This window comes from Hoplias malabaricus, chromosome 2 (assembly GCF_029633855.1).
Source record: "Hoplias malabaricus isolate fHopMal1 chromosome 2, fHopMal1.hap1, whole genome shotgun sequence".
Taxonomy (NCBI): Eukaryota; Metazoa; Chordata; class Actinopteri; order Characiformes; family Erythrinidae; genus Hoplias; species Hoplias malabaricus.
Genome location: NC_089801.1, coordinates 63,687,501 through 63,713,377, shown reverse-complemented (window position 1 = coordinate 63,713,377; position 25,877 = coordinate 63,687,501). Strand labels below are relative to the sequence as shown.

General features: G+C 42.5%; 2 protein-coding genes across 4 annotated transcripts in view; one reads left to right on the top strand and one right to left on the bottom strand.

Annotated features, from left to right (window-relative positions):
* cdc25d (cell division cycle 25 homolog d) overlaps positions 1-9,042 on the bottom strand; it is a 14,520-nt gene extending 5,478 nt beyond the window's left edge. Inside the window, exons 1-8 of one of the 3 annotated variants that reach the window (XM_066660758.1) lie at positions 8,918-9,042; positions 6,440-6,539; positions 5,311-5,420; positions 4,963-4,984; positions 4,779-4,815; positions 3,609-3,692; positions 1,284-1,424; positions 197-301 (exon numbers count right to left, since the gene is read on the bottom strand). In XM_066660758.1, the coding sequence (XP_066516855.1) occupies positions 197-301; positions 1,284-1,424; positions 3,609-3,692; positions 4,779-4,815; positions 4,963-4,984; positions 5,311-5,420; positions 6,440-6,513 (573 nt within the window). In that variant the 5' untranslated portion in view covers positions 6,514-6,539; positions 8,918-9,042. Of the gene's footprint in view, positions 1-196; positions 302-1,283; positions 1,425-3,608; positions 3,693-4,778; positions 4,816-4,962; positions 4,985-5,310; positions 5,421-6,439; positions 6,540-7,003; positions 7,328-8,917 lie in introns of those variants that run through there. The other 2 variants (XM_066660756.1, XM_066660759.1) reach the window with 2 other exon arrangements.
* On the top strand, positions 8,349-25,877 carry pi4k2a (phosphatidylinositol 4-kinase type 2 alpha). The gene is made up of 9 exons (XM_066660755.1): positions 8,349-8,761; positions 17,049-17,249; positions 17,457-17,588; positions 18,713-18,866; positions 20,104-20,165; positions 20,589-20,688; positions 21,660-21,793; positions 23,462-23,521; positions 23,643-25,877. The coding sequence occupies exons 1-9, from the start codon at positions 8,462-8,464 to the stop codon at positions 23,802-23,804; spliced, it is 1,305 nt and encodes a 434-aa protein (XP_066516852.1). The 5' UTR covers positions 8,349-8,461; the 3' UTR covers positions 23,805-25,877.

Genomic DNA, 25,877 nt, shown 5'->3' with positions numbered 1-25,877 from the left:
TTGCTGATTATGGAGTGGACAAATAGAGTACGAGTAATTCTGTTTACCCTGTGTTCAATTAAAGCTCAGTATATTACACTTTATTACAGTTATTAAGTTTTATTTTGCGTTTTCTCTTCTTTACAAAGGTGACTTCCCAAGAGAGAATGTATACATAGAGCTTCATTCATCATAACCTCTATGTCTGGTGTTGTACCTGACTAAAGTCTCCGATGAACCGCTTCTCTGTGATGATGGGGTCAGGGAAGTGTGTGTGTTCAAGTTTTCTCCTGGACCTCAGTCTCTGGAACAGCATCACAGACTGGAAAATAGAGAGACAACAAAGAGAGACTGAAGAGTAGCATCTACTACTCGTCCTTAATAATGTTGATTACTAACTTTTAATAGTAAAATAGACTTATTTTAGTATTTTATCTACTGTGAATCATTCAGTTTCTATAATATATTCCCAGACACCGAGCGCATATCGGTCCACTGGCATAAGAAGGCTGGCACACCACTGACAGTAGACCACTGCTGGTCCACCATTGGACCACTCAGATTACTGTCCTGTACAGAATAGAACTCTATTTTAATTTCCTCAAACAGATTTTACATTCACGGATTAAATTCACAGAGACTTTTATTCTGGAAAACAAACTAATATTAATATTACCAACAACTATGAGATAATAATGAGTATAAACCTGATATAATGTTTATGCTGAAAATGTTGTGCTGGATTAATTTATTTTATTTATTTATATTCTTTATATTTACTTTATAAAGAATAATACAAGAACATAATGAATGAAAAATTAGTAAATTGGACCATGAATGGAAAAGTGCTTAGATGTGGCCTTAACATCACATGTGACAAAACATTATGTCCACCTCCATGAGTGTGTTTACACTCCATGTCCATTCTCTCAACTCCACTGACCCTACAGGAGCATTGTAGTCCATTTGTTGCTCTGCATACTTTTTTGGCACCCTTTAACCCTGATGTCCAATGGTCAGGATCCCAACAGGATCACCACAGAGCAGGTATGATTTGGGTGATGGGTTATTCTCAGAGCCTCAGTGACACTGACGTGGTGTTAGTGTGTGTTGTGCTGTGTGAGTGGATCAGACAGAGCAGTGCTGCTGGAGTTTTTAAGCCCATTAGTATCACTCCTGGACTGAAAATAGTCCACCAACCAAAAATATCCAGACAGCTGAGACAATGGAAAGTGAGTGTAGAAACAAGGTGGTGGTCATAATGTTATGGCTGACAGGTGTGTACGTGTGCACTGTGACTGTACCGCTGGGTCAGGAGTTTCCGTCTCTCCGCTGTAACTGGGTCTTTCTCCTGGAGAGCTGTGAAACTGCCTCTTAGCTCTGCTCTCAGCCTCCTCTTCAGAGTCCGCGCTGGATTTACTGAACAGCTTCACACGCACTCGTTTCTGCAGCACAAAGAACTACATTACCCACAATGCCACATGACACAGTATTCAAAGAACAGCAAGAGTTTGGAGAATATATTCAATGTACACAATCTGCCCTTTACCCAGAATGTAACCAATCAGTTAAGATAACTTTGGTGTCTGATGTTTATTTCTTTAGCAACAAGGCTAATGTGGCTAACAAGCTAATGTCTACTGGGCAGCTAGCCCAGGTTCAATAGCACATCTTGAACAAGGAAATAGAAGCTGTAGTACATAATTAAACTTTGAAGAGAAGACAGAACAGGAAGAAAATAAAACCTTATTATAAGGCCTTATTCATCACACACCTCAAACTGCATAGAGTTGCTAAGTAACCTTAAAATGTCTTATGTGGTTTCTAATACCATTCCATCTTTATACCAGACTTATACACAGGCTAATGTTAATGTAATGTTTTAGATTTGTATCTTTAACTGAAAATTATCAAAAGTACCTAAAGTTTCTACAGCTGGAACACCTTAGAGGGGCTCTGGGTGGGTTGGTACATGGGCAGACTGCCTGTATGGGATAAATCGAGTCAGCCCAGTAACTCCCATATAGGTCCACAGTGGGTTGTCTTAATTTAAACAGATAGTGGGTTGGGTTTTCTTAATTTAAAAATACATTAGGGTGGGTTTTCTTAATTTGAAGATACATTAGGATTGAAGGACTGGATCGGTGTTCCTGCCTTGCGCCCAGTGATTCTGGAGAGGGTCCGTTCACACAGAGACCCTGAACTGGACAAGTCTTTTGAGTTTAACCCATCCTAGTCTCTTAACTGAACATATGTTGGGCCAACATTTATCCCATGGGCAAATTGCTGGTGTGTTGGCTGTGCCCTAGGATATAAAATAATATAACCTTAAAAGATTAATTAAAGTGTAGCCCGGTTTAGTTTATTTAGAGAAAGATATGCTCAAATGTTTGGCGCAATAAGTATTTTTATATATAGAAATAAATAACAATTTTAAAACAATAAACATTTGTTTCTGAAGTGCATCTCACATGAGATAAACAATCCAAATGCTGGACTCAAGCAATTTATGCTCCACACAGTGGATGCTCCATATGGAGATGGCCATGTTTAAATAGGTTTAGTGCAAAATGTCTGATAAAGACCCTCAGTTCTAAACCCATGTTCAGATATGTCTTGGCATATTGATCACATTTGGGGTAAGGATGGAAGATAGATTATTATTTATTATTTATTTTGATAGATTCATTCATTCATTCATTCATTATCTGTAACCGCTTATCCAATTCAGGGTCGCAGTGGGTCCAGAGCCTACCTGGAATCATTGGGCGCAAGGCAGGGAATACACCCTGGAGGGGGCACCAGTCCTTCACAGGGTAACACACACATTCACACCTACGGACACTTTTGAGTCACCAATCAACCTACCAACCTACCAGGAAACCGGAGCACCCGGAGGAAACCCACGCAGACACGGGGAGAACACACCAACTCCTCACAGACAGTCACCCGGAGCGGGAATCGAACCCGCAACCTCCAGGTCCCTGGAGCTGTGTGACTGCGACACTACCTGCTGTGCCACTGTGCCTCCCTTTTGAAAGATTATTATTTATTATTTATTTTGATAGATTATTATTTGCCAAACCTACTGCGACCCTGAAATGGAGAAGCGGAAAAGAAGATGATGATGATGATGATGATTATTTGCCAAATTTTCCCTTTTACAGCAACGTTGCGCAAGATTTGGTATTTTTGCTCTTGGGCTCCTCCTACAGTTGCAGAGTGTAATTCAGTTTTACAGCACTATCCTGATATTAAGAAAGGAGGGAAGGAGTCATGGTTTCCCACCCTACTTTACATAGTGCAGTTTCTACAATGCTGTGCCTTGAGTACCAACGACAGAGGCTCTATTCTCCCTGTTACAGTTCGGTGGGGGATCACAGTGATTTTGATGCTGTAATTTTAGGGTGAACATTGCACCTAGTGCTGCTTTAAAAGTCTCTTAACTTCAATTAAAGTAGCGCATGACCCTCAGTGACCATGTCTATGTGTTATCACTGTGTTTACCAGGAGGTTATTGATCATTAATCACTGATCGCTAATCCCTCTCAAGTTTATCACTGATGTTCCACACTGGGTAAACACTAATGTGTTTAATCAGTAACTGACTGATTAACAATGATACTAACTCGTATCTGTGTGTTCTCCTTCTCATCTTCATCATCCTCTTCATCCTCCATGTCTCCTCTCATACGTCTGGCCCTCCGCCACCGCTATACACAGAGAGAGAGAGAGAGAGAGAGAGAGAGAGAGAGAGAGAGAGAGAGAGAGATTGATTATGTAGGGATATCGTTAAAGTGTTTGCTATTGTTTTCCAGGTGGTTGCTAGGATGTTAAAAAATAGTGGCATCTCGGCATCTTTGTCTGTTTATCTCTATTAGTTGCTCAACAGTTTCAGGTGGTGGCTAAGAGTGTTGTTGAAGCAGTTGTAATGTTTTAATCATTGCTAAACAGAATCCAGGTTATATATAGAGGGTGTTACTTGGTGGATGCTACAGTGTTGCTACACGATTGCTAAAGGCACTGAAAGTGATAGGTGTGTTTCTGTTAAAACAACACTAGGAAAGATGTGATATTTTTGCTTCTGGGCTCCCCCTACAGTTTCAGAGTGTAATCAACTTACAGCACGGTCCTCAAATCAAGTGGAGGAGGGTGCAATGGAAGTGGTGCAGTTTCCTACTTTCCTCCAGAAATTATATATAGTACAGTTTCCACTATGAGTAGCAACGTCAGAAGTTCTGTTCTCCCAATTACAGCTCAATGGAACATCACAATGATTTTAAAGTTACATATACTACCTAGTTTTGCTTTAAGTGGTTGCAATGACAGGGTGTTCTATGGTGGTTACTGTTATATCACATGGTTGAGAACTAATTCCAGGGTGACACGCTGGCGCAGTCACACGGCTCCAGGGACCTGGAGGTTGTGGGTTTGAGTCCTGCTCCGGGTGACTGTGAGGAGTGTGGTGTGTTCTCCCTGTGTCTGAGTAGGTTTAATCCAGGTGCTCCTGTTTCCTCCCATGATCTAGAAACACACGTTGGTAGGTGGATTGGCGACTCAAAAGTGTCCATAGGTGTGAGTGAATGTGTGAGTGTGTGTCGCCCTGTGAAGGACAGGCGCCCCCTCCAGGGTGTGTTCCTGCCTTGCACCCAGTGATTCTGGGTAGGCTCCGGACCCACCGCGACCCTGCACTGGATAAGGGTTACAGACAATGTATGAATGAATACCTAATTCCTGGGTGGTGGCTATGGCTCATTACAAGTGTTTTTTTTTTTTTTTAATAATAAATAAAGCTCTACCATTTTTAATGAAGGCAGCGGAGGTGGTGAGAGTTTTCTGCAGAATACACACAGAATACTGTCAGTTAGTTAATCAGTATTGACTAGTCACATTCAGCTATTTGTTTTAGGATCAATAAAGTATTTTATCAGCTGTGAGAACAAAAAAATTATTAAAACATTGTTAAAACATGAATAAACTCACCTATGAGCCCTCATCCTGCTCCCTGTAAACACAGGACAAAACAACACTGAGTTAATATAACTTCTTCTGAATCAGAAACCGAAAGAGTTCTTCATTTATTAAATTCATTGCAGTTTCAGTATAAGGGCTATGACATTCATTTGTATAAATACATGAACAAACTGTGTCTGGAATTCTGTTTGTATAGGTTCCTTTTTTAGGACTTTTAAAATAAAGAAGATCTGAAAACAAATGCACTGTAAAATTTAAAAACAAAGTGCCAACCAAGTATTCTTCTTTCTCTCTGTTGTGTGTGTGTGTGTGTGTGTATGTGTGTGTTTGTGTGTGTCAGAGAGATCGTGTCTGGACCTGTTGGCGTCTCTATTAGTTGCTGTGTGTGATCTGTGTCATTGGTCTCAGGTCTTTTCAGCTCTGGTGTCACAGCTGCTCTCCTAGGGCTCGAGACTCCTTCAGAAACACTGAAAGGCACAGACGAAGGACACACACACACACACACACACACTCATTAACAGGGACCATGGGATTTCATGCATGGCTTTAACCCTTTAAACCCATGCCTCAATTTTGCTCTCAATTAAGCCCACTGTACTAATGCCAGAGACCACATGAGTGTTGATAAACTTTTATCTCCCAATCAAAACATCCATTATATAATGTTATGTTCGGTCCTGACACTGTTGGTGTGCTGGGAGGTGTCTCTGCAGTTTGGAAGTCCATGACCTTCATAGGAGGAGTACTGGGCTATATAACCTGCAATCACACAGGAAGTGGTGCACACACAGGAAGTGGGGCCTGTTCTGTGTGTGTCTTTGGTTGACCCTTTGCCAAGATAACAATAAGGTGTCTTATACATTCTTCCATGTAGATTTCTATAGATGTTTAGATACACCAGGTTAGCAGCGGGTGCCTTATTTGTATTTATGTTTGATAGGTTAAGTAGGTAGGTGGTATTTTCTTTGTTTTGTTTAGACAGGATGTAGCTTAAATTAATGCTTTGCTATGTTCCTTTCTTTTTTTTGGCATCATCACCGTTGGCTCCTCTTAGAACCAAATTACACCTAGGCTCAGTTTGTGTTGGTTTTGGATGTTTTCTTTGAGGGTTTAATTAAACACACTCTCTGATGAACCTAAATTATGGTCTGGTCCCTTCACTTCTCTTGTGTTTCAACCATATATCAAAATGAGCCACTCTAGGTTTTAACATATAAAAATAATATTTATTTCAGCTTCAAGTAAGGCCTCTTTTCAGCTCCATGTCCTTTCAGACCCACAGTGGAAGGACTCTGGATGTGTTCAGATCAGAGGTGAGTGAGAGTGGAGCTATATTTCTTCTCTCTCTCTCTCTGAGACAAAAGCTATAAATGTTGTGTATCTTGTGGGGACAGTTGTGGTGTGAGAGCAGGTCTTGCACGGTTGCTATGAGTCCCATTTACTGTGTATTTTAAACTGTGGGCAGGAGCAGTCCTTCATGTCCTACCTTTCTTGACAGAGGAGGGTCTGCATGCAGCTGGAGAGCTCAGAGATGGGCGACAGATTAGAGACAGCCTCCATTCGTCCACTTACAGCACCACAACAGGCTTAAAGTCAACAAGTAAACACACAAACAACCTGTTAGAGCCACACTCTCTTCTAGGGATGACTATGAATGTAATACGTACAGCAGAAACTAGGCATTGCACAGAATTTTATTAATGTCCTCCACAGCTAACAATCTCTTCAATTTGGTCATCTTTATTTTTAAGAGCGAATCAGTCAACTCTGAACCTCATAACTACACTAAAGTCAACATCAGTCCAGTGAAGCTGAGGGGCAAACACAGCTGTGGACAGCGCCAATCAGAATCACAACACAGGCAACGCAAACCTTAACCATGGCAAATCATGTAGGAGCCGCATAAATATTATACACTTGAATTTATAAAATATACAGATCATAAAATGCTTATAAATCATACAGAGAGGCTAAGAGTTAATAAGTCATTCAGCCCAGAGTCAGATGAGAGTAGCACCTCAAAACATCCATCACCTCAATCAGTTCTTACCTGAAGAAAAGACGTGAAGATCTGATAGAGATTGAATGAAAGGCCAATGACGAGTGGAGAGAGATCTGATAGGGATCTAACAAAGCTGACGAAAGACCTGACAATGATCTGAGATGGAGCTGATGGTGAGGCGATGGAGGTCTGATGAAGATCTGATGAAGAGCTGATGGAGATCAAATGAAGAGCTGATGGACACCTGATTTGTGTAAAGTGTCACCTGCTCCAGCTGTAAGCTTCATATGGGGGCATTCGACTGTGGGGTCTTTAGCCCCACCCGTTAGAAACGGTTGTTGCCACAACACGCACACTGGGATCAAAGCAGCGTCTTATCCCATAGCAGCCATCGCAAACACAACACAGGCTTCAGTAATGAGGAGGGAGGGACTGAACCTGTCAGATTGCCCCCACAGACCTTCACAGTTCTACAATTACATTGATAAAGGTGGACCAACGAGGTAGGAGTGTCTAACAAAGTGGACAGTAATTGGACACAGGGTTTAAAAAAACTCCAGCAGCACTGATGTGTCTGATCCACTCATCAGCACCGCACACATTAACACGTCACCATAAAGTCAGTATCACTGCAGCACTTGGAATGATCCACCACATTCCTATTTCCCTGTGGTTGATGTCTAGTGATTGAATGAAATGTACGTATTCCAGCTGTCAACAACTGCAGTGAATGTGGCATTTTATGATTATGAGTATGATAACAGAGTATGATTACATTTATAGCATCAGAGAAAGCTTGACTTTTTTTAGGTTTTCCATATAAAATAAAATGGCGTCAACATCTAAGGAAGGAATGTTAAGTTTGAGATTAATACAATTTCTAATATCCGTCCAAAACTTTGCGAATGTTGAAATGAAAAAAAATTTCCAGATTCATTCTCTGTTTTACAAAATACACATAAATCAACATTAAAACTAAATATTTTTTAAAGAAACACAGCTACAGGATATATCATATTTATATTATATTATTTTGAAACGGGTCTCCTTTACCTTAGGAGATATGGACCATTTGGTAAATTTTGAATGAGCAAACGTCATTGTGGTTTTGTAAATTGTGTTAGGAAGGTTCTTGAAAGATTCTTTATTATATTCAACCGACATGACGTCGATAAGAGTGAGTCCAGAATTGTGAACTGAACTTCGCTACACTTAAGACTGCAAGATGGTTTGTACTGCCCTTTGTCACGTGTTTTTTATTATGGGCGGGACAGATCTCGTCCTATGGTATCGCTCAATTTGGAGCATGTGTGCGCTGATTGGCTGGCGGCGCAGTGACGTCACAAAGAGGTTGCAGGTCAGGTGATTGTGTGTTGTGTTATTTTGTGTGGAGTCACTGTGTGCGGGGCTTCATCGCTTTATTTCTCCCTCTAGCTCTCTTTCTCTTTCTAGTTCCCTCTAACTTGATCTTCTCCTCCTCCTGTCTTCCCCCTCTCCGGGTCCGAGATGGACGAGCGGAGTCCGTTGGTGTCTCCCCTCCGCGGCTCCGGAGAGTTTTTCGGCGGCAGTGGCGGGGTCTCGGCCCCGGGCTCTGCCATCCGCGTCCCGTCGGCGGGCAGAGAGCGGGAGAGAGAGCCGCTGCTCCGGGACCGGGACTCACACTGCGGCGGGGCCAATGACTTTCCCGACGAGCCCGAGTTCAGGGAGATCATCCGCCGGACCGAGCGGGCCATCGAGCACGGCATTTACCCGGAGCGGATCTACCAGGGCTCCAGCGGCAGCTACTTCGTCAAAGACGAGCAGGGGGTGAGTGAGGAACACGCAGACTATCCAGCGAGTTAAAGGCGAACCGCGCAATGTTTACAAAACCTCGGGTGAAGTACTTCATGAAGGTGTAAACAAAGTCGTGCAGAGAGATTTCACCTGAGGGGGGCCCTTCCAGAGAAACCTATAAACTCATACCTCTTTACAGTGGCGTTGGTTGGGAACTAGGCGTCATGATGTCCGCAATAGATACACAACGGACCCTCAGAATCTTTGTGGTCGTACTCCCAGCCTTAGGGACAAATACACAAGTTAATGGCTGGATGGCATGACGTTGTCCCGTGTGTGAGAGTCTGTGTGAGTGCGAAACTGTCCACAGGTGTGAGTGAATGGGTGAGTGGGTGAAATTGTTCCCAGGCATGAGTGTGATTCCTGTCCCACCACAACCATGATGAGGGTGAATCAGTTATAGATGATGAATGAATGTGTGGTCCACTCTCCTTATTCATTAGGCTAACTCAGTTTATCATGGATTGGTTTTTATTTAGTCGGATAGTCTTGCTCTTAAGCTCCAGCTCAGTCCTGTCCTGTTGAGCTGATCCAGGTTTACTGAGCTCTGTTGTGTTTGACTCAAAGGTCGCTGTATTGATCAGTAGAAACTGGACTTGGACTGTGATTTTCAAGACTAAAGGTCCACTAACCTTGATGTCTGTGTGTGTGTGTGTGTATTAAACAAGATCAGCACTGTTTATTCAGCACTGAGGGGCTCATTCTGACACCCCCCGACCCCCACCTCCCAGATGTGTTGGGATCAAAGCATGCTCCTGCAGTGAGGTTGATGTGAAATGGCTCAGGTTAACGCTCAGACTCTGATTTCTTTACGGTGCCACTGATAGGAACCAACCTTCACTCAGAAAGATTACATTTTATATATTTAATAATTTTCAGGCTTGGACTTCAGGGGCTCACCCCAGTTCCCCCAGTGGTCTTCAGTTAATTCCAAGAGGGAAAATCCAAGGGTGTTGATAGTTTTGCTTCATTTGCTTTCTATTTCACTCACTCAGTCTTCCCTCCCTGCTTCACTCACTCACTTGCTGTTTTATTCTCGTATTGCCTCCTTCTGGGCTTCATTCATTCACTGCTTCACTCATTCACTCAGTCGCTCCCTGCTTCACTCTTTCTGTCAGTCACTCCTTGCTTCTCTCAGTTGCTCCCTGCTTCACTCACTCTCTCAGTCACTCCTTGCTTCTCTCAGTCGATCTCCGCTTCACTCACTCACTCAGTTGCTCCCTGCTTCTCTTGGTTGCTCCCAACTTCACTCACTCTATGTTGTTCCCTGCATCTCTGTTGATCCCCGCTTCACTCACTCTCAGTCGATGCCTGCTTCACTCACTCTCTCTGTTGATCCCTGCATCTCTCAGTCGATGCCTGCTTCACTCACTCACTCAGTTGCTCCCTGCTTCTCTTGGTTGCTCCCAACTTCACTCACTCTATGTTGTTCCCTGCATCTCTGTTGATCCCCGCTTCACTCACTCTCAGTCGATGCCTGCTTCACTCACTCTCTCTGTTGATCCCTGCATCTCTCAGTCGATGCCTGCTTCACTCACTCTCTCTGTTGATCCCTGCATCTCTCAGTCGATGCCTGCTTCACTCACTCTCTCTGTTGATCCCTGCATCTCTCAGTCGATCCCCGTTTCACTCACTCTCTGTCGATGCCTGCTTCACTCACTCTCTCTGTTGATCCCTGCATCTCTCAGTCGATGCCTGCTTCACTCACTCTCTCTGTTGATCCCTGCATCTCTCAGTCGATCCCCGTTTCACTCACTCTCTCAGTCGATGCCTGCTTCACTCACTCTCTCTGTTGATCCCTGCATCTCTCAGTCGATGCCTGCTTCACTCACTCTCTCTGTTGATCCCTGCATCTCTCAGTCGATGCCTGCTTCACTCACTCTCTCAGTCGATGCCTGCTTCACTCACTCTCTCTGTTGATCCCTGCATCTCTCAGTCGATCCCCGCTTCACTCACTCTCTCAGTCGATGCCTGCTTCACTCACTCTCTGTTGATCCCTGCTTCTCTCATTCGCTACCCGCTTCGTTCACTCTCTGTCGCTCCTTGCTTCACTCACTCAGTCACCCTGGACTTTTGATATCTTTGTCCTTTGGATCTGCTCTGGATCTCCCAGTTCAATATTATAAATGTGTGCAATGAGGGGAGTGGTATTAGTCGTATGCTAAAGCTCGTGCACCTGTCTCTACATCACATCCAGAGGCCAGACCCCTGACAACAGGCACCACACACTGCTACAGGACACAGCAGACAGAGAGGACTGCAGGCCAGCTGTATCCAGCCAAGGTGTGTTCAAACAGAAATCACAGTGGTCTGGGCTCTTGGCATGCTGCCGAAATAATGACCTGAGGGAGGGAGGGACGGAGGTCTGCAGCATGGTTTGAAAGGCAGGGAAGAGTGATTAAGACAGTTGTCCGATGCCTGTGTTTGTTGGAGAGGGACACTGGTGTCTCTGGTGTTCTGAGAAGTTTGTGGTCCTGGGTATTTTCCATAGGTTTCACTCTTTGGGGAAGTTTGGAGCTTAATAAAGTTCGCTGCTGCCCACTTCTCTTTCACGTGACCTGGAGGGCTTTGAGTGTTTGGGTTTTTGGAGAACGGAGCTGTGAATCAGTAGATGGTGGATTCTGGTCTCAGATTTTTTTACTTTGCAACAAATCTCTTCTGGGAAATGTCTGTGGAAAAGTGGAAAATAACAACACCCACAATAAAAATAATAATAATTTAATAAGTATTTCTCAGGTCTTTTCGTTTTTTTCAGCTGTAAATGTATAAATCTTTACGGACTTTCATATTTGTCTTTTACAAAACTGAAATAACATTTTTAAAGCCTTAAATCTGTCCCAGGCCTTGAGATAAATTCTTCAGTTGTCTCAGGCCTCCAGCCACATGTCTCTGGATGGCGACGGAGGTGTAAAGCCCCTGTCACATGTGGAGGGGGGAATTGTTTCTGAGTGAAAGCTATGTTCATTCTTTGCCAAAACGTGGCACTCTGGCTCGAGCTGGAGCACTGCACGTCCTCCGATGACCTCTGACCGTAGTCTGGCTCACTGCTGTTTGGTTGTGAATGTACCAAACAAACGACAACAGTCCAGGACACCGCTCCTACCCCCCACAACCAAGTATCTCCATTTTTTTGGCTGTTTAGTTTACTATATCATTTGAACACAGTGGCTGCCCAAATGGTGTTTTGGCCTTGAGGCTGTGTGAGTGATTGGGTCAATGTGTGACTTTCTTCTGGGGGCCTGGGTGGGGGGAGTTGTTTGATATTTCAGTATAAAACTCAGAATCCCTTGGTCACTTGGTGCAGTGAGCAGTCTGCTGTAGATCAGACGGAGACGTCCAGGATTAAAACCAGAGGTAAAACTCTAGACTCCTTCATCTGGCTCCTCTGATTTAGGCAAACTCAGCTTATGATAAAACATTTAATGTTGGACTGTGTTGATTTTGGCCACGAGAGGCAACAGATCCTACCTGCAGCGTCCATAACATAATTATTTAACAATTCCTACAATTCCAGTCAGTAACAAAACATAAGCAACACGTATGATAAACTTAAATAGATGACAGCCTCCGCGTCCCTAAAATAAAACTGTACTAGTAAATCAGTTACATCTTACTACCTTTCTTGCCATGAATGTGGCCCTATGGAGAGATATGGTGTTAAATACAAACTACCTAACCTCTGCTTTAGGGAAGGCTAATTGCAGTCGTGGTGCTCTGGATAATCAAATCAGGGAGGTTCTGCTGTGAACGTTCCCTTTGTGCCGGGGGTAGGTTTGGGTGGGGTAGTAGCTGTACGTGGAAGCTGTGATGTGTGGAGAAGAGTCACAGGGTTTGGTTAATTCTGTACAGCATGGCCTGTGTAGACTAATCCCCTTACACCACACATCTCTATTCATGCCTTCATGACCTATGTGTGGGTGTGTGAGCGCGCGTGCGCCACTGTTACAGGGTCATGTGCTGCCCAACAGATTCTTAAGTGGAGTGTGTGTGTGTATTTAAAAAAAAAAAAAAAAGCAGAAGTGAATTCCTAAGCGCTGTAAAAGAAACCTCCTGAATCCTAAATGATCTGATGGATAGATAAACGGACGGATGGAGGGACACAGAAACTCTGTGGACTGTGTGTGTGATAAAATGAAACGATAGATGAGATCTGGCTCCAGGAAAGTGAGCCACATCGAGTCACGTCCGTGAAGCAGCTGATGATCAGCTAACGCTAACCCTTCATCACAAACACAGGAGGGAGGTCATCACTGTGTGCTGAAGGATTAACAGGAAAAGATCGTCCAACCTAGCGACAGTTAATTTCTCTCTCTCTCTCTCTCTCTCTCTGGGTGAATCCCTAACGTATTGCATGCTTTCCACTGGAGACTAATTTTAGGGCTGTGCAATTAAAATAAATGAATCATAATCTAAACTTTCTTAGTTTATTGACATAAATCAATAAAAACAATTAAAAAGCTATTAAAGTAGAATTAAACAAATTGACGTATTAAAGACAAATTAAACAGTGCAATTAAAATAGTACTAAAGAAATAAATGACATTAAGTATAGATGTAGATCTAAGGGCAGTGCTACTCAACAGCACAGGAGAAACAGGAAGGACCTTGGTGAAGACGACACTGAACAAAAAGAAGTCTAATGTAAACACTGACGGGGAAAAAAATCAGCTTTTTTTATATTGTTTCGGTTTCAGGTTTTTTACATTGTTTATGTCAATATCAGAATTACATGGTGTCGACTGAAATTAAGAAATATATTGTGATCTAGATTTTGGCGTATCGTCCAACCCTGAGTGGATGGGGAATTCTTTTCACTTATTTTACCAGAGGTCGTGTTTCTCTTGAAGGATTGGCTGCAGTGTCCCCACGATTTGCCGCGGTTCCCGCCGTACTCGTAAGCTCTTACAGAACACACATGGACATAGGAAATAAACACAGAGTGTGGACACAAGGTTGTGTGTGTATTCCAATCTGTATTTAATGTTGAGAATAAATTATCTTTAAGAAACTCGTGTTTTGAGCGTATGGTGTTGGTGTTGACTGTACTCAGATTTCCACAGATACATAAAGCTGAAAGCTGGTCAGATTTTGAGTCTGGTGCTGATGGACACCACTGTCCACTGACCCTGAGTGAAGAGCCGGGACAGAGGGCAGTGAAACCAGAATTGTTTAGACTGGAACACAACCACAGTCGTTAAAGCATTGGTTTTTTTTTTTTTTCAATTCTAGTTTGTAGTAAAACCAAACTGAATTCAATGATGTTGTCATGGCAATACGACATCACTTCCTGTTGGCGTGAAACGCTACTAGCAATAGGTTCACATTGTGTGTATGAACCTAAATGTGAATATATTCAGTTAAGGTTAGTACACAGCAGGGGTGTTAGTGTACAAGTCACATTTTGCTATGAGTACAGTACAACAGCAAACCGATTAACAACATAAGACTAACCTAGGTTTCTGTTCCTTTCATTTGAACAGTCAGTTGTGCACGTTACAGTTTGGCCCACTTAGTGCGGTGTAGTCCCTCTGAGGTAATTATTACAGCCTGGATTGGGTAATTAAGCTGTAAAATGTAAACGTTCTACAGGTTTACACACACCTAAATGCCCACATATAGTCCTCGTCCAATCCACAATAATTTCATGAGTTGAAATAAGATTTTAAAGCCAAACTCTCAGTGAAAAGCTTATATTCAGTTGTTTCAAACTAAAATGTGAGCACAGCGAGAGAGGGAGAGAATAAAGAGAGAAAAAACAAGACTCATTACACACTGCAGAGAGAGGAGGAGGGGTGAGAGACCAACTAGACCACAGTTGGCAAGTGAAATGTGCAAACATACATTTGTACAATGACCAGTAATGTACAACGAAATGCGACTTTTGCATTTACCCCATTAGTGGCCATGAACACACCCCAAAAGTATGGGTAGTCATTGGGGGTTTGCACAGTTCCCACAATATCATGCAAATCCAGTGACTTACAGCTTGGGGTTAGTGTTCTAACACACACCGTTACTCCACTATTACATACATACGACCATATGGATAATAGTATATAAAAATGGGGATGAATTCCCCCTTTTAATGCTTCACCTGGGGTGAATAATACACTTTGGAGAGTGGGATACTACTTGGGAGTTTAACGCCATTTTTACCTCGGACTACATTTATTGCTCTATCCAATTTAAAGAATACTCTGGACATTGCTGTAATGTTTTGTCTCTTTCGCAACTTCAGTAGCATTAAGTCATCACATTAATCATCTGATTGACTACTTAAAGTTGACCTTTTGTAACATTTGCTAGTAAAAGGAGTAGAACTGTAAAGTTTACAAATAAATTCGAGCCACAGTTCATTTTAAACTCGTCTGTGGACTGGTGACATGAGTGTTACATGTCTGAGGCTTCTGAGGGTTAATGCTGTTTATGCTGACATCGCTAGTACCATTGTTTGCGTAATCTGTGCAGATCCAACTTTGGAAGATTTACGTTTTAGACACTGGTCTATGTTTGTGTGCCTTCACGTCTGGTGCAAACGTAGGCTGAAAATGAGTAGACGTACACTAGCTGAAAACATCTGCGGGACATTCAAGCCCTGTACTGTATTAATGTGTTGTGCACAATTGGGACGCACCATCCCTGTGTTCAAAATGGGTTCATTACTATAGTGAGCTGACTTCAGGAGGGTAGTGAACGATTCCGGACACTATCTCATGCAGGGGATCCTCTATCCACTAATGTCAGCTAGTGTAAATGGGTTCTACACTGCCTTTTAGGTGCATTGTGGGAATGTTTGAGTGCACTGAAAAGTTTCCACTTTGTATTGAGACACTGCTACAAAATGGCAGAACCCTAAAATTGTGCACTATATAGTGAATAGGGCACAATTTCTGACATATCTATCTATCCATCCAAGAGGAAGAGATGTGGAGTCACAATGAAATGAGGAAAATAATTGAGAAATCATTGTCATATGGTCTGTGATTAAGATCTTAACCTTTAACCGCACTGTTTTCCCGAAGCAGATGGCCTTTAATGTTCAGACACAGCGCCTTTGGGAACGAGCAGTGTTTGTTTAGGCTGTGTCCCTATGGTATCCTTCACTACCGTTCTTTATACCGTGAGATATGAGTATGGGAAATGTGAGATATTTCCCAGCTGTTTTAACACTGAGGATACTGATGCTGTCCATCAATGCAGTGGACCGGTGAAAGCGGGGCAGTCTCAGTCTGTACCGTGGTGCTCTGTCCTGTTATAACCTGGTATTATCTGGGGGAAAGCTTGTTGCTCAGTCAGTCATGAAGGTGGAGGAGCCCTCTGTTACTCTACATTCCCTGGAAAACTGTCACAGTGGGGGTACTCTCAAGGGTACACATTCACTACTTATGCTTAGAGAATATTGTTGTACCATATTCTATAATAATTGTACATTTATGTTGATTTCATACACTCCCATTTAATCTCCAGGACTACGTTTACACTGTTACTACCTTTTAGGGAACAGTAATGTACCTGTACTGTACGTTTTATTAGCCGTGTAGAGCAGGGCTCTGTGAAGAAACATGGCGCACTGCCACAGTCTTGAACCAATGGGTTAGAGTCATTGGTCAGTTTATCTGCCCCGAGATCCAGATAAAGCCACATGGGAGAAGTCAGCATTTTCTATCTGTTAGTAGAAGAGGAAGCAGGAGTTTACATTGTGTTGCCACAGCTTCCTTGAGCGCATGCGCACACACACACAAAAAAAACCTTTATCTGTGAATTGTGTGGACATTACTTCTATTAATTTATCTTAACTCAACCTTAAAGAATCACTATGTAAGTTCTGGCATTTGGCTCCCCCTGAAGTTGCAGCACTGCCTTAAATTAAGAGGGAGGGAAGGATTGGTTTCCTACCCTCCTCCAACCGTTACATAGTGCAGTTTCTGCAGTGCTGCAAGTGCGAATAGGGGCTCATGCCAGTGGTCTGTTTCCATGGAAATGAGAGCACCCAAGAGAAAATACACTATCACTATACTCTGATCTCAGTCACGTCCAAAAGTTTGTTTACTCTTTATGATAAGAGCCTTTAGCTCCTTTTAAAGAAGCAGTCAGTCATTTTCTCTAATGTTTATACTGACACCTAGTGGCCTGTAAGCGTGAAAGGTATTTAACCGTATTTAATCCGTATTTAACCTGTTAAACATATGGCTGACCCCATTATATGCAGCCTAAAGTGGTGCATTACAAATAATCTCTCTCTCTCTCTCTGTGTGCGCAGAAGATCATCGGAGTGTTCAAGCCAAAGAACGAGGAGCCGTACGGTCAGCTGAACCCGAAGTGGACCAAATGGCTGCAGAAGCTGTGCTGTCCGTGCTGCTTCGGCCGAGATTGTCTGGTGCTGAATCAGGGCTATCTCTCGGAGGCAGGGGCCAGTCTAGTGGACCAGAAACTGGAGCTCAACATAGTACCTCGAACCAGGGTCAGTGTCACTCTCTGTCTCTAGCTTTCTAGACAAAAGTGTTCCCTTCACTACACTCAGCTTGTTCATCCTTTTGAGACGCACACAGGCCTGTCTTCATGGTTTCACGAGACATTCCATAGAAACAATCTCCACAATGTTGGTTTGTAAACAGTTCCCTACAGTGTGGACCATTGAGATACAAAAAAAACAAACGTGTGTGTGTAGGTGGTGTATTTGGCGAGTGAGACGTTTAACTACAGTGCCATAGACAGAGTGAAGTCTCGAGGCAAAAAGCTGGCTCTGGAAAAAGTGCCGAAAGTCGGACAGCGCTTCCATAGAATCGGCCTCCCACCCAAGGTTAGTCACTTTCTCTCTCCTGTGTCTTTACAGTATTTCTGTCTGTGGGTTCTGAATCACAGATTAGCAATCACATAGATCACATAGATCACATAGATTAGTAATCCTGAATCACAGATTAGTAATCCTTATCCTGAATCATAGATTATTAATCCTTATACTGAATCAGATTATTTATCCTGAATCAGATTAGTAATCCTGCATTAGACTAGTAATCCTTATACTGAATCAGATTATTAGTCCTTATCCTGAATCACAGATTAGTAATCCTGAATCACATATTAGAAATCCTGCATCACAGACTAGTAATCCTTATACTGAATCAGATTATTTATCCTGCATCACAGACTAGTAATCCTTATACTGAATCAAACATTATTAGTCCTTATCGTGAATCACAGATTAGTAATCCTTTATACAGAATCACAAATTAGTAAACATGAATCACAGATTAGTAATCCTTATCCTGAATCACAGATTAGTAATCCTTTATACAGAATCACAAATTAGTAAACGTGAATCACAGATTAGTAATCCTTATCCTGAATCACAAATTAGTAAACGTGAATCACAGATTAGTAATCCTTATCCTGAATCACAGATTAGTAATCCTTTATACAGAATCACAAATTAGTAAACATGAATCACAGATTAGTAATCCTTATCCTGAATCACAGATTAGTAATCCTTTATACAGAATCACAAATTAGTAAACGTGAATCACAGATTAGTAATCCTTATCCTGAATCACAGATTAGTAATCCTTTATACAGAATCACAGATTAGTAAACGTGAATCACAGATTAGTAATCCTTATCCTGAATCACAGATTAGTAAACGTGAATCACAGATTAGTAATCCTTATCCTGAATCACATTGTTAATCCATCATTTAGTATCAGTATTATCTGTGATTCATATTATGATAATCCTGATTCTAAATCATGGATGAATGATCCCAATACAGACCCCATCAGAGATGATGTGGCTGAAGGCATATTCAGTCTTGTTGGTGCAATATAAGCTCTAGCCACAGTGCCACCCCCTGGTGTGGAGGAACCCATTTTAATAGTTTTGAACTGACACACTTGGCCATTTCTTTCTCTCTGTGCTGGTCTGCTGCAGGTGGGTTCATTCCAGCTGTTTGTAGACGGGTATAAAGATGCAGACTTCTGGTTGAGGAGGTTTGAGGCTGAGCCGTTGCCGGAAAACACAAATCGGCAGCTGCAGCTTCAGTTCGAGAGGCTGGTGGTACTGGATTACATCATCCGCAACACAGGTAAACACAGATTAGTGTTGGGCAAGGTCACATTTTATCATACTCTCTTAACATTTTCCAAGCTTCACTGAGCTACACAGTAATGCCGCCAGTAGTGGGTGTGTTTGAGCGTGCGTTCTAGGTGCAAGTTAATCACACTGCTGTACGTTGAGAAACAGGTTGAGAGTCAGGTTTGAAGAAGCACTAGGTGGTAATTTTAGCTTAAAATCACAGCTTCAAAATCATTGTGATGCTCCACTGAGCTGTAAAATGAAGAATAGCGTCTCTGCTGTTGCTACTCTAGGCTCAGCACTGCAGAAACTGCACTATGTAACTTTTGGAGGAGTGCAGGGAACCATCCTTCCTCCTTGATTTCAGGACAGTGCTGTAAAATTGAATTACACTGTGCCTCGCAGAGCTGTGAACAGCAAATGATCCTAGTTTATTCCCCTGTAATAGAATCTGGCACCTTTACATTCTTTACGTAGATACATAATTAGTTTACAGCTCTACAGGGTGACTGTAGGGGAAGGAAACCTGTTAGGCCATGGCTTCTCCCTTCTCGCACAGTTCTCTAAAATTGCATCACTTTAATATGGGTGTTTCCTTGGGTTTCTGTTAACGAGAGCCACTGTACAATGAGGTTTTTGTATTGTATTCTCTATTGTTTTGTATCTGTGCTTCAGAATTAACATAATGAAGGTTGGTTTTTCTGAAAAACGAGGCACACAAAAAAAAATTTGTTCATCAAATTCATAGTAATAATAAAAATATTGGGGGCAGGGTGACTTTCTCCTCCCTCAAACAATGAGGGAATGAAATAACCACAAGCACAGCACCTAACCCCCAGCTTGTGTGTGTGTGTGTGTGTGTGTGAAGGGTTAAATGTGCAGACCCACATTCATTGCACCGTTCTATTTGCATTCTATTCAAAAACACAAATGGGCTGCGATTCCAAAGTTTAGAATCTGCAATTTCAGGAGAATATCTATGTGTTTCGATCTTGTATTATGTATAAAATGACAACATGATCACCACCTGTAAGACTTCATTTCTCCTTGAACAGATTTCTTTCCACTCACTACACAGAGATTTCATTCATTCATCTTCTGTAACCACATCATCCTCTTCAGGTTCACAGTGTTCCTGCCTCACACTGTCATTACACTGCCGTTTGTTCGGCGTCTAATGGAACGGTTCCTGTTGTGGTGTCTAATAACTGTGTGCTGTAACAGATGTGTTTTCACTTTCTCTGCAGATCGAGGCAATGACAACTGGCTCATTAAATACGACTGTCCTATGGACACCTCCGGAAACAGGGTGAGACCTGCTGGTTTGTTTTGTCTCTATATTTACTGTAGCTATTTATTTATGGGCTCAAGGTCACTACTTTACTTTACTCCAGTGTATACACAGGGCACTCTGTATACTGAGTTGAACTGCGTACACACAGTTCATATAAACACCATAGAAAAGCATTGACCTGTAGATTGCTTCTATACAGGCCATGCGCAATACCAACTAGAGAGGTATAAAGCCTCTATAGCATTGATCCTCCCACCATTAGATTTCCCATTATCCCCCATAAAGCCTTCCCAGGAGGGCAAAGACTGTTACTGCACCAAAGTGTGAACTAGTGCCCTTGATTTTGATCAGATCCCCAGGGAGAGTAGTGGACCAAAAGCCTTTTGAGTGTTCTCTGGTGCACATTAAGCCTGTGTTTGTGTTTTTTATATCTTGCAGGACACAGACTGGGTTTTGGTGAAAGATCCTGTTATTAAAATAGCTGCCATCGATAATGGCCTGGCTTTCCCTCTGAAACACCCTGACTCCTGGAGAGCTTGTGAGCCAATCAATTTTCACCTTATGCATGCTTTACTCACCAATCAGATAGAGCCTTAATTGTGCAATGTTTTTATTATTATTGTTATTTTTAGTGTTATCATTTTTAATTAAATAATTGTTTCACTCATTGTCCATTTTATCAGCTTTGCTGACCGTACAGGAGCAGTTTGTTGTTCTACACTTAGACTGTAGTCCATCGGCTGCTCTGCATACTTTATAAGCCCCTTTCACCGTGTTCTTTAATGGTCAGGACCCCAAAGGTCACTGATTTTACATCTACAAGATGGACCAAAGAGGGAGTAGTGTCTAACAGAGTTTAGAGTGAGTGGACACAGAGTTTAAAAACTCCAGGAGCACTGCTGTGTCTGATCCACTCGTACCAGCACAAGACACACTTAACACACCAGCACCAAGTCAGTGTCACTGCAGCACTGAGAATGATCCACTGCCCACATCATACCTGCCCTTTGGTGGTTCTTTGGGGGTCCTGACCATTGAAGAACAGGGTGAAAGGGGGCTAACTAAGTATTCAGAGCAACAGGTGGATTACAGTCTGTAATTGTAGACCTACAAAGTGCTGCTGTATGGTCAGTGGAGCTGAGGGAGTGGACATTGAGGGATGAAAATAAGAGTTGGTTTTAATGTTATGGCTGAGTAGTGTGTGATTGACCCCACTTATATTTGCTGCTTAATTTTTAAGGGTTTAAAGTGCTCATAGTTCCTCAGTTTGTATAAATAAAAGTTTATTAAGTGATTTTTTTTTTGTTTTTGACTGATTAATCCTCAGCAATGAAGAAAGAATGGTCGTTTGGAAATGTATTCCCTCAGTTATTGGTACATCAGTCCACACAAGTGTGGATGTAGGCTATGAGCTCTTTAACTTACTCCTCCTAGACCCATAGTCTTGGTGAATAACTGTGTTTACACTGCAGTGAACTATCTCTCTGTTGATGTGTGTGTTTGCTGTAGACCCGTTCTACTGGGCGTGGCTGGCTCAGGCCAAGGTGCCCTTCTCTCAGGAGATCCGCGAACTGGTTCTTCCCAAACTCTCCGATCCCAACTTCATCAAAGACCTGGAGGAGGACCTCTACGAACTGTTTAAGGTGTGTAAAAATGTTCTGGTGCATGGTTGTACCTGGTATTAATCCACCAGAGCTCCCCATCAAACGCAGAGAGGGAGAGAATGTCATTCAGAGAGGGTTGACGTGCAACTTTTCTTTACAGTGGTGGTGATAGTAACCAGACGTCTCTGGCTACAACACAAATACTGTCCACCATCTTCAGTGACCTACACAGGTCTTCTGAGGTTCTTGTGTGGACGTTGATGATGGAAAAATAGGGGTCAGTCTGTGGCGCAGCAGGTAGTGTCGCAGTCACACAGCTCCAGAAAGGTTGTGGGTTCGAGTCCCACTTCAGGTTACTGTCTGTGAGGAGTTTGGTGTGTTCTCCCTGTGTCTGCGTGGGTTTCCTCCGGGTGACTGTCTGTGAGGAGTGTGGTGTGTTCTCCCTGTGTCTGCGTGGGTTTCCTCCGGGTGACTGTCTGTGAGGAGTTTGGTGTGTTCTCCCTGTGTCTGCGTGGGTTTCCTCCGGGTGACTGTCTGTGAGGAGTGTGGTGTGTTCTCCCTGTGTCTGCGTGGGTTTCCTCCGGGTGACTGTCTGTGAGGAGTGTGGTGTGTTCTCCCCGTGTCCACGTGGGTTTCCTCCGGGTGCTCCGGTTTCCTCCCACAGTCCAAAAACACACGTTGGTAGGTGGATTGGCGACTCAAAAGTGTCCGTAGGTGTGAGTGTGTGTGTGTGTTGCCCTGAGAAGGACTGGTGTCCCCTCCAGGGTGTGTTCTTGCCTTGTGCCCAGTGATTCCGGGTAGACTCCGACCCCACCACGACCCTGAACTGGATAAGTGCTTACAGGCAATGAATGAAAACATGAATGTTCCCTCGTACCTCTCAGTCATGAGTGCAGAATTTGAAATATATTTGGGACAAAATATAATTAAAAACCTTTGATAAAACGTTGTCTAATGTTGGCAGGAAAATTTTGGGGGCAAGGTTGGTGCCTTGCTTAAGTGCCCTTGAGCAATGCATCTTACTACAAACCACCCCTTTTTCCTGCTATGGGTGTGTATTCATTGCTGCTAATCCCTGTGTGTCTTTTCACTGCCACAGATGAGTGAAATGTGGAGGGCAAGTTTCAATTTACTGCTGAACAATGACGATCAATAACATGTTCCACTCTCTTCAGATGTTTGGTTCTATTCACTCCCATTGTAAAGAATTCTGACTGAGTTTTTTCCAGAACAGAGGATTTCACACCCTCTCTGTGGTTTTATGTGTAACCAGATGTTACTTCATTCATAGTCTGTCAGGGTTCATCTTGAACGGTCTGAAATCATTGTCCAGGAACAGACCCTTGGAGAGGGCACCACCTCCCTACTCCCCAGCATCTGATTATAATATGCATTTCTACCTTAAATGGTGCAGGAGATGCGTTAAGACATCTCACTCATTTTCCGTTCCACCTTAACTGTTAACATTCTGGTGCTCAATGATCTCAAACTCCTGTCTTTCTCTAGTTTCCGTCTCTTCTGGTGCCAAGATGAAACATGGCACAACTTGCAGCATGTTTTTTAAGGTGGAAATGGAAATCTCAATTTCTTTTCTCCATCTATTTTTCTTCTTTCTCTCCCTTCAACTTAAGTTTCTTCCCATGTTTAAAAAACACTGATCCAGGATCAGTTCAGTAATGTTTTTGTGTTTGTGTTTCTCTGCTGCAGAAGGATCCAGGTTTTGACAGAGGACAGTTCCACAAGCAGATCTCAGTGATGAGGGGACAGGTTAGTCACTACGTCACATGATCTCATCTCTGGATCTGTGACTACAGCACACCCTTTACACCATTACTGCGTCTGAGAAAAGGTTAATAACTCTTTCTTTTTCTCTCTCTCTGTGTATTAGATACTGAACTTGAGTCAGGCTCTGAAGGATGGTAAAACACCTCTGCAGCTGGTCCAGATGCCGCCTGTTACCGTGGAGACGGCAAGGGCACCGCAGCGCGCCAACACGGAGTCGTACACTCAGAGTTTCCAGAGTAGAAGACCCTTTTTCACATGGTGGTGAAGACCCCTGGGACTCCACCACGGTGGAGCTCTGGACCAGGTCTGAGAAGAGAAGGATGCTTGGATTCACGGACAGAGGAGAGAAAAGAGTAGGATCTGAAGAGGACGGAACAAAGGACAGCTTCCTTTCAGTTGTGTTTTCTCTCTGAATTTAACGCCCGCTCCTGTTCAAGGAGATGAGGCACCGTAAACGATTACCCACTCCTCAAGTCCGGAGAAGAGCCGCTCTGCTGCAGTCTCTTAGGACGGACATGCGCTCAACCGCAGCCTGAAACCACCTCCCTACTCCCCAGCTTCTGATTATCCAATTCCTCCTTAAACGGTGCAGTAATTACATTAAAACGTCTTGATAAAATGTTAAATTCCACCTTAAATGGTTTCACTCGTGCCTTTCTCTCCCTCCCTCCCCTTCTCTATGCGTGGCGGAATGTACTGCACCATTTTTAAGGTGGAAATGATACTTCTCTCCATCATTTTCCCTCGTTCTCTCCCTCTCTTCATCTCCTACTTATAATCTCCTTACACCTTAAACTGTGTACCCCGCCAGAATGTAAATGCTGCACCATTTAATGTGGAATGGATCATTAGATTAAGACACTGGTGAGTACGATGTCGGTTTCAGTTTTGCCGCATGACTCTCTCCTGCTGCAGCGCTCTGTCTCCCTCTGTCTGTGGGGGGAGGAACTGTATCAGCTACAGCGACAAACAGCTCTGCATGTTTAGAAACTTCCAGTCTGCCTCCAAACCTCCAACACTGACCAGCCGCAGCCGAGCAACTGACTGAAGAATCAAACACTTAAGAGTCTCCTACACTCTCAGTATCTCTCTCATTTCCCCCACATCTCTGTAAACCTGCCTGCTCTCTCTTGAGAGACCTCCAAAGCTTAATAACAGCTACAGTTTATTACTGTTTTTATTTAATTTTTGTTTTTTGGTCATCTTTGGTCATTTTTTTCTCCAGTGCATCTGTAAGCTTGTTTGCACTTTCGTTTTGTGTTTTTGATTTTGTTTTAGTACATTTCTTTACTGTTGGAAAACCGCCACTGCATTATCAGCCTCATTTTTTTTTATTATTATAAATTTTTTGTCAATATTTTGCAGTTTTTACAGTTCTCTTAGAACAGAAAATCTGTATTTTTAGTTTTTCTTCCCTAGAGACCATTAAACAGATGGTTCTGTAAAGTTCAGAGAACCTTCAGATTAGAAAAAAAAAACAAAAAACAACAAACTAACAAAAAAAAAATTCACATAGAAATAATGTGTTAAAGAAGACTTTGGTTCTTCATGCAAATGTGGTTCTTCAAGGGGTTAAAAAGTTTGATTGCCATCATTCATAGAAATATTTTCACACCTTTTTAAAGTGTGTACATTTCCTTATTTCCATCTTTTCTTGTTTGGTCACACTCTTGCTTTTGCATCTGTCAGTCCAGGCAGGAGTCAGAGCTAAACTGAGCATGTGCAGAAACACTGGAGTAATACATTCACATAAAAAATGGGTGGGTGGGAAGATAATATGGTGGGTAGTTTTTCAGCTGCTGTCACTGTGTGTCTGCTGCATTGACTCGTGTCTTTTCCATTTGTGTTTTTTTTTTTTTTTTTTTTTTTGAGTAACAAATTAAATTTTTATTATTATTATTATAACAATGCATCTACAGCTGTTAACAGAACTGAAGTTAACAAGTCTCGTGGCAATGAACTGTATAATTTGTATGTAATGTATTTAATGACAAAGAGATAAGCTAAGACGGCAACATATTCAATTAAAAATCAATGAAAAGCTGCCTTTTATTTACAAAAAAAAAACACTTCACTCAGGAACCCTGATGATTAGACCACAAAAAAATAAGACGTTTATTCATTTTGCATGTTTATCACATCATTTTCAAATGAAGAATCATAGACAGGTTTTTCTAAGGCATTTTAAATAGTGTCACTTACTATAAAATTACCGCTACATTCCTCAACGTCAAAGTTTTCCATCCACAATATCTACTTCACGTCTAAAGAAGGAGCATATCATGTCCCTAGTAATAATCTACTGATTCAAATACATTTGCGTGTGGAAGAACAATGA

Coding starts and splice junctions, on each gene's coding strand:
- pi4k2a (XM_066660755.1), top strand. CDS start 8,462: ATGGACGAGCGGAGTCCGTTGGTGTCTCCCCTCCGCGGCTCCGGAGAG. Junction 20,689..21,659: donor CCCTGACTCCTGGAGAGCTT/GTGAGCCAATCA, acceptor TGTTTGCTGTAG/ACCCGTTCTACTGGGCGTGG. Junction 21,794..23,461: donor ACCTCTACGAACTGTTTAAG/GTGTGTAAAAAT, acceptor TCTCTGCTGCAG/AAGGATCCAGGTTTTGACAG.